The 11639-nt window shown below is 33.6% G+C and overlaps 2 protein-coding genes across 2 annotated transcripts; both read left to right on the top strand.

The window, feature by feature from the left end:
• The first annotated feature begins 44 nt into the window (after window positions 1–44).
• Window positions 45–3069, top strand: LOC658399 (leucine-rich repeat neuronal protein 1). The gene is made up of 5 exons (XM_961505.5): window positions 45–562; window positions 607–992; window positions 1610–1817; window positions 1869–2050; window positions 2748–3069. Exons 1-5 carry the CDS (start codon window positions 173–175, stop codon window positions 3025–3027), a joined length of 1446 nt encoding a protein of 481 aa, XP_966598.1. The 5' UTR covers window positions 45–172; the 3' UTR covers window positions 3028–3069.
• Window positions 3070–6171: 3102 nt separating this feature from the next.
• LOC103313323 (brain-specific homeobox protein homolog) lies at window positions 6172–11505 on the top strand. Its single transcript, XM_015980771.2, has 4 exons — window positions 6172–6989; window positions 9239–9355; window positions 9411–9611; window positions 11249–11505. Exons 1-4 carry the CDS (start codon window positions 6668–6670, stop codon window positions 11365–11367), a joined length of 759 nt encoding a protein of 252 aa, XP_015836257.1. The 5' UTR covers window positions 6172–6667; the 3' UTR covers window positions 11368–11505.
• The last annotated feature ends 134 nt before the right edge of the window (window positions 11506–11639 follow it).

Here is an 11639-nt window from a genome sequence, read left to right as displayed (position 1 = left end):
TAATATACCTGACGAAATTTTGTTTAAACAATGATAAGATAAGTGAGAATTATTCTGTCAACAACGAATTGAAACATTCAGTGCGACATTATTTTGTAATTGTTTTAGTAGTGAGCCAAAATTAGTGTAAAATCAAGTGCCAAAATTGCAGTTTTTCGTCCAGAAATCACCAATGTTGTTACTTATTGTATTCTCACTGATTTTATCGGTGATTTCGGACCCAAACGTTCCACCCTTTTGCGACAAATGTGCGTGTGTTAATGACGATTCCAATCAATTTGTGGTCACTTGTACCAAAGACGTTTCGTCCTTTATGTTTGATAAAGCATCATGGATCGATGCAGCTGATAACAAGCCGTACAGTTATTCCAAAGTTTGGATTCAGAATTCACCGATTCTGACGTTAAAAGAGCAATTTCCAGTCTCAAACCTAATCGAGTTGAGTTTAGCCAACAATTCGATTGTTAGCATTAGCAGTGATGTGTTTAGCAACCTCCAAAACATGCAAATGTTGGACCTGAGTTACAACAACATTGAAATTTTGCATCCTGATGCTTTTAATGTAAGTTGACTTTTTTTACAATTTTTCGTAATTTTTTTTTCAAGGGCCAATATTTGGAAGGTGACTGGAATCCTTTACGATCCTTGGTTAAGCTCTATTTGGCTCATAACAGGATTCATAGTCTTGATAAGGATATTTTCGAGCATGCTGACAGGATTGAACTTTTATCACTGTCTCACAATCCTTTAAAAATCCTAGATCAGTCAACTGCAATAGCAATCACTAGTTTGGTCTATTTGAAAAATTTGGATTTGAGTTATACAGGTTTAAGCAGTCTTCCGGCTGCTTTTTTGCACACTCCAAAAAAATTAATTTTCTTGGATTTGAGCGGAAACCAGTTTACGGGAATTCCCGATACTTTAGGGGATGCACACAGCTTAGAAACGCTTTATTTTAATAATAATCCCATGGTTAATTTGACCAATAAAAAGTAAGTAAGTGACTGCAGATTTATAAGTTTCGAGAAAAAAAACTCAATGTTCATAAAAATCAATTTTTTTTATTTATCAAATTTTTTAAGTTTTAATTTTTTTTACGGCCACATTTTAATCGTAATCAAAAACAACTAAACATTTTTGAACCCAGCGTTTCAAAATCTAGACAATGACATAAATATAAGATGTTTGAGTCGCATTTTTGTTGCGAAAAATGTAAAATTTGTAATATTGTTACTGAAAACATTGTAATATTTGGCTATTTTTTATTTAACAGCCGATACTCAAAAATTTTGGATTTTGGATTTATTGGATAGGTAATTTTTCGGGCTTTCCAGTGGTATCAAAATAAAATGTTTTCTGTCAATGGTTTTAAGTGTTAAATTTATTAATTTATAAAAATCAATTAAAAATTACAACATTTTAGATAAGAAATTTTCTGCGCTTTAAAAGAATTCAATTTTCTTAAGCAATGCAAAGGCCACAAATTTCCTGGCCGACAAAACAATGGGAAATGACTCGGCCAATCCAGCGGTACCACAATAAAAATTCTGCAATTAATAGTTCCGGAGTTATCGACCAAAAACTATGTCACGCATAATTTTTTTTGCAGCGGTTTTCCTGTCATTTCCACTTTGAAATATCTCCACTTGAGTTCGATGCCCAACTTGGTCAATATCAGTAAAGAATCTTTAAGTAATCTTGTTAATTTAACTGAATTTTATTGCTTCAACAACCCCAAATTATCGTACATTGACCGAGACGCGTTTTCGTCACGACGTGACGGTGCCGAATACAAAACTTGGCCACCGATCAAAAAAGTGAGTCAAAAATAATTGAATCAAAACCAGTGTTCATTTATTTTTTTTTAGCTTTTTCTACAAAATAATAAATTAGCTTCGATGGATATGGAAGTTGTTTTGAATTGGAAGGATTTGGTTGCGCTTGATTTAACAGAAAACGCGTGGACGTGTGAGTGCGAAAATCAATGGATGATTGACGAATTGATGCCCATTTATTTGCAACTGGACGAGAATAAGGCCAAAGCACTTAAGTAATAAAAAAATTTAAATAACGCTTTTTTCTAAAATTATTTATTCGGTTAATAAAGATGAATGACTGTTGAACGAGTGATATGAGTGATAATGATTGCCTGACAAATGAATCATAAATAACTGATGAATGATTGATGACTGACTGTTGAATGACTGATGAAATGATAAATGATTGCCGAAAGAATTAAGAATGACTGAAAAATGATTGATGAATGACTGATAATATCGATAATCGACAGAAAACTATATAATGAATAACTGAGTTGTTATCAATTGATAAATGATTTTGAATCAACTGAAGATTGATAATCGTCTGATGAATAACTGACTGGTTGTTAACTGATGACTGTTTAATGATTGACTGATAAAATCACTCTACTGATTGATGAATGATGTATGGCCTACAAGTAAATGACTGATGTGTGACCAAAAATTAAAATATTAAGTTATAATAATTGACTGATAAATGGATAATGATAGACTGATGAATGACTATTGACTGACTGTTAAATGACTGTTGAAATGATAAATGATTGTTGATCTAGTGATAAATGCTTGATGATCGACTGCTGAATGATATCACGACTGATAATCGACTAATCAATAATTGTTGATAAATAATTAAATTAAAAAATATATAATTTTAGTTTTTATTTTCTGTATATTTAATACAAAGCTCTTATAAAAAAAATTTAGGTGTGAGGCCCCAATCGAGATGGCTTCCCTGACATTCTACGACGTTTATCAGAAACAAACAACGATGCGATGTCTTGACTTATACGGTCATAGACCCGAACGAGACGGCGTTCTATTGGTTGGAATTTTGGCTGGTGTTTTAATCACAATACCATTGGTATTGTTCATAATTTACGCTTATCAGAGACACTGGTTTGGATTATTTGATAATTCACCGGCTGGTTTTTCACGCCAGTTTTACAAACGAAGCGTTTCGACATCAGAAGACGCTTATCTTTAATTATTTGTTTAGTTTTTTTTTAATAAAATTAAATTAAATTTAGCCCTTTCATCATTGCCCTAATCCCCACTAATAAATCTAATAAATGGCAACGTTGTAGTAGTGAGAGGACGTGTCATAGAAACGTAATAAAATCAGTGTCTGAAGGCACGACATGAATGGATGTAACCCGAGTAACCTCATAGGCGAACAATCGACGGCCGTCAAGGGTGGCTTGATTTTACAATCCCCAATTAAGGAGACGTACGGAAGCGATTACGACCGGCCGTATAATCACGATAATAATATTTGCTCCACGATAAATACAAGAGAGTGTATTTGTTATTCGATTAAACGGAGCGTTTCAGCCGAAAAATTTCATTAGGCTTGTTACGGCGCTCAATTAAAGGGCGGTACATTCCAAAAAAAAAACAAAATAAAATGGTCAAATATCTTTATTCATACATAATTTCCAAGTAATGAAAAAAATATTAAACACTTTTCTTCTATTTTATTTTATTTGTATTTTTTCCTATTGAACTTTCTGTTGTACCCGTTTACACAACTTCTGGGTCACCCTGTATTATTATATTTTTTAATAAACTTTGAGCATTCTTTTTGGAAGGACTATTAAAATCGCTTGGTTTTATCCATCGGCTGCTTGATTAATGATTGCCTGTTTCCTGTTCGCATACAAAGTCGAGTGTTGTTCTCAAGTTCTATTCAAAAGTGACATCTCTGTAGTGTTTTTCTTTTCCTTTCCTCTACATACGTAATGATGTAGCCGCCGCATGAGGGTCGAGAGTGCTTTCGACGATCCTGTCACGATCTAAAATCCGGAGCTTTTCACAATTTTACCCTCTCGCTTGTTGTTCATTAGAAGAGTGGATGCAATTATTTTTTAAACGAAATTTAATAGCACAAAGAGGGCCATGAGAGACGTGTCATATCTCGCCAATCATCGTGTGATTTTATATTTATCGACTCTCTCTCTAAGTACGTATACTTTTTCAATAGACTGTACGCCGCAAATTGCTCGTAACGAATGCTATTCTCCCATAATTTTTCCAATAATGTTCAATTTATGATGTGCTGAAGAGAGAGAAGGGGAAAAATACAAAATGGAAGCGGCTTTTAGGTAATCGATACGTCTACCTTTTCGCGACGAGACAACAAAACGCGAAAAATTATTTAATTTTTAAAAAACGCGCCTTTTTTAACCAATCGCTATCAGTGTTAATTAACCAACCAATCAAATTCGGCTTTCTATCGCCGGATTGGCCAAATTGGGGTCACGTGGTGCATTTCCATAGATACAAACCTGTTTATAATGTCACGTGACACTGCCTCAGTTACGATGATTTGTTAAAAATACTTTTATGTAGCACAGGTAATTTTTGTGTTTTTTTTTTGTTATATCTACCTATAGGTATTTTTTTTAATAAGTTGGCTACTTTGTTTGATCAATCTTTGATCTTTGGTAACTATGGTTGTAGGGAGCGTTAAATAAAATGCAGATTAGTTTCAGTAACGTGATATTTTATTTGACTCAAAAAAAATTCCTAAATTGCATAACACGTCTGGTAAATTAGCGGCCTTTTCGTTGACATTTGCTGACATTTCGGTCGCTATTCTGCGGTGGCCACTAGACGATTAACCTTTCGTTATCCCTTCGAAACAAGCGAAAATCGTATATCCTTGGCAGCAGCAAAAAAAAACAAAACACACACACACATTGAATTTCTCAGTCGACTAGAGTCGAAACTTTCTTCCGATAATACACCGCATATTGTCAGCTAAATGCCCAATTTGTACGTGAATATGCGGATCAGTGCCGTAAATACGCTCCGAATCGAGATTGGGCATCGACATCATCTAGTCGGCTGTAAAGGCGCGCCATTGGTTGCCGCAGATACGCCCCGATTGTGGGTTGTCATGGCGACGTAATCTCAGGTTTAACGCACCTTAATGGGGGGGTGAGGGATGTTAGCGAGGGTGAAGCAAAATATTTAACTTCCGGTCGAAACAATGAATTGAGAGCAGGGCGGGTGATGCCAACTTGAAAAAAAAACAAAATCAAGTTTTTTTAATTATTAATACTTACCTAATCATGTTTTTCTGGTCAAAGACGCATAAATTTAATGCAGTCTTTTCAAATTTTTAACTTTTAATAGTAATATTAATAATAATAATCACAATAAATCACACAATCTGAAAAAACAAAACTTAAAAATTCGAAGCAATTTTAAATTATTTTTGTCTATAAAACTGTTTTTCTTTGACTTATGGCGTAATTTTTATATCATTTTTTTTGTTTTTTACCTAATAAGTACAGTCAGTGACAAAAATAGTGTCTTTTTGTTGATATAAGACGTTTAATACCAATTTTTTTGTGTTTTTTCATACAAGGTGCGAGTTTGCTAAAGGCATCTTTCACCAATGTCTCAAAAACTAATACTAATCACATCATATTCAGCGCTTGCTGTGAAATACGTACCTAATGGTTTTCTCTGAGTACCTATGTAAATTTTAAGAATTTGAAATTAATAAATTATTAAGCTATAAAAACATTAAAATTAAAATAAGTATATGCTATGTCAATTTTTCTTTCTATATTTTTTTTAAATTTAAACAAAAGTTATTAAAATACGGTGTGGGTACTGTCATTTGCAAAAGTAGTGTCGTGTTTAAGTTATAAAACGTCAGGTTAACAGATTATGTTTTATTTAGGTAGTAATTTCGGGATAACTTTTTTTTACAAAGAGATTAACATAAAAATTATTAATATGATTATTAAAATCATATACAAGGTGTTTTTTTTTCGGGATCTCTCAGTTATTATCAGAGATACGAGGTCTGTTAAGTTAGGGCGAAATTTTACCTGAAAGAAAATTGAATGTATCATTTTTGGTTTTGAATTATTAAGAAAAATCAAAAATTTGTAATTTTCGTTTTTATTTTTTTTATGGGAAAACTAAGAGAACTAGACGTTTTTAACTAGGATGTTCTTCAGGCACTTTGTTGCGAAGAATCTAAATCTGTCATCGTATTTTCCAAAGCATTCTTGATGTCAGAGTTACATTTCTCAACTTTGTTTTTTCTTACGGAAGCCATATTCGTTTTTTGTATTTTTGAGAAGTGTTTTTATTCCTGATTACAACGATGTATCACATGATATAATCGAATCTTACATGCTGTTAAAAATTAAGAAAAACGTTTTTGGAAAGAGTGCTTTGGAAAAAACGCCAAACAAACTAGATTTTGGAGGTTTAATTAAATTTGGATCTGGAAGATTTACATTTTTCCCAAGCTATTATTCGTAGGTATTTGATTATTTAACAATAATTTTTGCGTTGTCTTTGGGAATGTGCAATAAAGACGCATTCGAGGCAATTTGCGTGCAAGCTCCCCTCGCCCTTCCCTCCCCTACAATAGCAATAGCAGGCCGTAATTAACTTAGAACGGAACACAATTAGCTCCAATCAATCTCATCACCCTGGGTATTATCCCTCGATGATGGTGTAGATAGATATAAGGGCGGTTTTACTCGAAACTGATTTCCGGGTCGCGAAGGCGGGCTTCCGGACACGTCCCCGGAGCTTTAGCAGCTCCAGAACAGATTGTGATCGTTTGTCGTTTCGGATGGAGTCAACTACTCACAATGAACAACAACAACAACAACAATAAGAAAGAGTTTGAATCGCAACATCAACACAACCGAACTTCGTTTCTCATCGAGGACATCCTCTACAGACAGAAGGAGGAGGAGGACGAGAACAAGGTGGTGTTTCAGCAGCCAAAGCGACAACATCATCAGGAAAAAAGTGCATACGGGTACTTTCAGCCGGTGCAAAACGGTGGATGTGCAGTGCAAGGCTTCCAGACGCCGGAGAGTAATGGGTACATCCAGGTCATGGGTGCGCTGGGTGCCTATCTGGGCACGCCGTACAAGACCATGACGGATCCCTACTTTTTAACACAAGGTAAATGCCACAAAAGTACTTCATAAATTATTGTCTGCGACAATTTGTAACCAATAACTCTTGGTCAAAACTCTTCAAAAAAGTGAAACTATTTTGAATGCCAGATGTAAAATGATCTGGGGAGTCAACTGACGTCGAGAAAATGACCAAATTCCTAGTAGTTTTTTAGTTATATATTTTTTTAAATTTTACCAATTTTTGCATTTATCTGCAATTTGCTCGAAAACTATTAGTCAGAGGACAGTTACCTTTTTTGAAAAAGATACATAATTTAAAGAGCTTTCCAACGGGGTTATAGGGTTATCTCTAACAGTTCTGCAGTTATTGCTCGATAAATGTACCGACTACCCGAAATCGACCAAAATCGCGATAAAAATTGGAAAAAATGGAAACATCAAAAAATCGATCAAATGGACTTTTTTAAACTTTTAACAACTCTAGTGGGTTGTAAAAGCATAGAAAAATTTATAAAACTTTGCTAGATATGTTGAAAAAAAAGTGAAGGTAAGTACTTTGATATTTTCCATAACATTTTCAATTTTTAATCGCCTATACGGCCAAACTAAAGGAGCTAGGAGATAACGGTTTTTTCCATCGTAAAGAGCATATCAAAATCTATAAGATAGAATAGGTTTCATTTGATTTTGAGACACTTTAAAAATTGACCGATTTAACTTTAACTTTTTTTCATTTTTTTATTTACGCCTAAACTATTCGAAAAAGTGGAACTGTTTTGATCCATACCTATGCAAAATGATCCGGGGAATCGATTGGCATCGAGAAAATTGCCAAATTCCCAACAGTTTTTTAGTTATGAAATTTTTAAAATTTTACCAAATTTTGCATTTGTCTCCAATTTGCTCGAAAACTATTGGTCGGAGAACAATAATTTTTTTTGAAAAAAATAGATAATTTATAGAGCTTTCCAACTATAATACACTTAATGGGGTTATCTCTGATAGTTCCGGAGCTATTGCTCGACAAAAGTTCCGGGTACCCAAAATCGACCAAAACTGCGACGAAAATTGAAAAAATCAAACATCTAAAAATCGAACATATGGACTTTTTGTGGACTAAAAACAACTTTTGTGGGTTGTTAAGACATAAAGAAGTCCATAAAAATTTACTGGAGTGAGTTTAAAAAAAATTGTTTTTTCATCACTTTGAAAGTAAGTGTATTACTCAGGAAATTTGAGCAAAAAAATTGAAAATTTTAAATCTCGTAAAAAGTTGGTGTAATACAGAAAAAAAGCCGCTGAATTCAATGGAACAAACCGCATTGCTCTACGACTTTTAGTTTTCGAGTTATGAATTTTTTTGTTGAATAAAATTTTCCACTATAAGAAATACTTATCTTAATTTTTTACAAAAAATTTTAAAACTTTAGATTTCGTTATATGTTGGTATAATACAGAAAAAAAGCCGCTGAATCCAATGGAACAAACCGCATTGCTCTGCGACCTTTAGTTTTCGAGTTATGAATTTTTTTATTGAATAAAATTTTCCACTATGACAAAATAGCTACCCTAAATTTAGGCAAGAAATTTTAAATTTTTAATTCTTGTGAAAAATTGATATAATATGTAAAATGAGCCGTAGAATTCAATGGAACAAACCGCAGTGCTCTACGACTTTTAGTTTTTTTGTTATGATTTTTTTTTAGTGAAAAACTTTGATCGCCTCTGTAGCTGGAACGCTGGAGCGACTCCTGGTTTGGACGAAAAAATAAATAAAATTAAGCGCTATCAGATGGATTCATTACTTTAATTTTGATTTTAGTTTGTTGTAGACGGAACACTATGTATACCTATCTTATTTGAACAAGCCCACTAAAAAACTTTAATTTATTTTAGTTTTAATTATTAGAAATGTCAATGACTGATGCTTCTTTGTTTAAACTTGTGACTATAACTAACATTAACATAATTATTTAGGTCACGTGACAGAACCACCATTTCAATAAATCGGCACAAAATATACGGTATTTCCTAAGTTTCATTTTGTTGTATTATACAGGATGTCCATTTATCGAGCTCTACCATAAGGATCTCAGTTGTTATAAGAGATACGAGATCGGTTAAATTAGGGCAAAGTTGCGAATTTTTATGCTAAACAATTATCTACTAGAAAATTTAATGTGCCATTTTTAATTTTTGAATTATTAAAAAAAATAATTTATTTTAAATTTAAAAGATTAGGTTTTTTCGTTCACGTGATTAGATTATTGGTTGAATTAAACTATTTTTGAGGCATTCCTTTTCATCACGCCCTTTTCGGCACCTCAACGAGCGAAATTTCTCTCAACGCTCTCAAACACTGTCGTCGTCGGAAAGCGCGGACTGTCTTCAGCGACCCTCAACTCACAGGTGTGTAATTTCCACAACCTCAAAACCTCAGAAGTATGTAAAATGTGTAATAAAGGTTTAGAAAAACGTTTCTCATCTCAACGTTATCTTTCAACCCCTGAAAGAGTTGAATTAGCGAGTGCTTTAAGCCTCAGCGAAACACAAGTCAAGACTTGGTTCCAGAACCGACGGATGAAACACAAGAAACAGATGCGAAAACTACAGGAAGAGAAAGCCACAACGAGTGGAAACACCACCGAGAAAACTCAAAGAAGCGGTAAGTTTTATTAAGAAAAAAAACTCGAGTGCAAACGCGTATTGATTGAGGACGACACCTCAAATTCCCCTTTTCCCCCACCTTAAACATCAATTAAGGCAAGTTCACGGCGTAATGAAGTAAATTAGTGTAAGATGTCGCTAAGATCGTGCCCACTTAAGAAACAAAATTACATAATAAAGTTCCGACAAGTTTAGTTTAAAAGCAGGCATCAAGCAAGCGATGGACGGACAAAAATCGTAATTCGACTTAATTGACGTTTAGACGTCACCGCATTTAATGACGTCCCTAGACGACTAGATTTAGGATTTAATCGGCTTGTTTTGCGAAATATGAAACCATCACATTGTGAGTGAGGCGGAGGATGACGATGGGAAAGAAAAATGTTGTGCTTCAACGATAAATTCATTAAGTAATTTGATATTTATAGTCTTTTCAAGGCGGACCCGGCGCCATCTTAATGCAAATTACGAGGCTAACTTGATTAATTTGAGTTTAAGATGGTGGGCGGGGCTTGAGGTCGGTCACTTGATGCGACCAACTTGAAACTAAAGCAAAAAATTACATTAACTAAGTTTGTGAAACGAAATGAAACGAAGACACTTTCTTTTACAAAAAAATAAGTAAAACTTAGTAACAATTAAAAATAGGAACACATAATTTTATTGTGAACTAATACAGTTACTTTTGATTGTTTTTGTAATTGGAAACAAACTTTTATTTCCTGTTATCCTTATTTAACCCTCTTGTGGGTATAATTTCCACAAATAGAAAATTTTGTATTTAACTCCTTTGGAGGTGGAATTTCTGAAAATTTTGAATTACACGACTACGGATAACTAAAAGTAAGGATATGAAACAACATACAAATAAAATGTCCCCGTCCCCGATAGTTCCGTTAATGGCGCCAGAGGCGCAGTTTTACCGTTTTCAGAGCAATAAATTTATAAAAATAGTTGTAATTAAATAACGGTTAGCACGAAGCGAATAAAAAATGCAGGCACATAGAGCATTAAATTCTCAATAATAGGAGATAAAAATTGTGCAAAAATTATATCGTAAACTACATTTAAAAAAAATTCCAAGTTTTACCAATTTGCACTCGGCCCCATCTTTTTCAAAACGCTGCGAATACGGTTACAGATACAAGAAAAATGTCAGGAAGAAAGTTGTAGAAAATTAAATTTCCTACAAAAAAGTCCGCGAGACCATATTCCGATCTTCAACCATTTAGGCCCTAAAGTCATTCAAAGACGCCCAAGCGATGGATTTCCATCATTTTGAAGGTGGTCTAATATTGGAAAATAAATTTATATCTAAATCGTTGAAGATAGATATATGTTGTCGCGGACTTTTTTGCAGTAAATTTAATTCTATACAACTTTGTACGTCACACTTTTTTTTGTATCATGGCCTACTATCAAGAAAAAGCGAAATTATTTAATATTATTATTTAATATTAATATTATTAATTATTTTTTAATATTTAAATATAATGTATTACATAAACAAATTCACTGATACACACATTATATTTTACCGAAATTTTATTTTATTTTTTGATCTTTTTTTTAATAATAGATAATTAAAAGACCTTTTCAATGATAATTAACTTAGTAGAGTAAAATTTCCCGCAGAGCTTGGGGCCGATTTTCCTGGAAAGTCTCTGACAAGCTCCGATTTGAGCGACTGTGAGAGCGACATCGACATCGTCGGCGATGCCAAAAACCTCCCCTATTCATACAAGGGAGCTTAAATCCACCACTAGTTTCCCTAATTTAAATTTAACATTTTTTTTGTAAATAACTTGAGTTCGTCTAGCAACCAATAACACACAGGGTTTAGTGTAGAAGTGTCTCGTGTACATATTTTTGTTAATAAAAATGTTAGTTTACTGGTGTTTATTTGTTCCAACCCTTCAATGCGCCCCTTTATTTGATTAATAAAGGGAGAAGCACAATGGTCGTGTTTTTGTTGATCATCAAATCAAAGAGACACGGCGTGTGTCTTATCCATTCACACCTTTAT

Source organism: Tribolium castaneum, chromosome 8 (assembly GCF_031307605.1).
Source record: "Tribolium castaneum strain GA2 chromosome 8, icTriCast1.1, whole genome shotgun sequence".
NCBI classification, from domain to species: domain Eukaryota; kingdom Metazoa; phylum Arthropoda; class Insecta; order Coleoptera; family Tenebrionidae; genus Tribolium; species Tribolium castaneum.
The sequence above is the reverse complement of the archived record's forward strand: the minus strand, read 5'-3'. Positions and strand labels throughout refer to the sequence as shown.

Bases quoted from the DNA above. Each gene is read 5' to 3' on its own strand.
- LOC658399 (XM_961505.5), top strand. From the start codon at position 173: ATGTTGTTACTTATTGTATTCTCACTGATTTTATCGGTGATTTCGGAC. The intron at 563-606 runs GTAAGTTGACTT...TTTTTTTTCAAG, and splicing joins TGCATCCTGATGCTTTTAAT to GGCCAATATTTGGAAGGTGA. The intron at 1,818-1,868 runs GTGAGTCAAAAA...ATTTTTTTTTAG, and splicing joins CTTGGCCACCGATCAAAAAA to CTTTTTCTACAAAATAATAA.
- LOC103313323 (XM_015980771.2), top strand. From the start codon at position 6,668: ATGAACAACAACAACAACAACAATAAGAAAGAGTTTGAATCGCAACAT. The intron at 9,356-9,410 runs GTGTGTAATTTC...TGTGTAATAAAG, and splicing joins CAGCGACCCTCAACTCACAG to GTTTAGAAAAACGTTTCTCA. The intron at 9,612-11,248 runs GTAAGTTTTATT...AATTTCCCGCAG, and splicing joins CGAGAAAACTCAAAGAAGCG to AGCTTGGGGCCGATTTTCCT.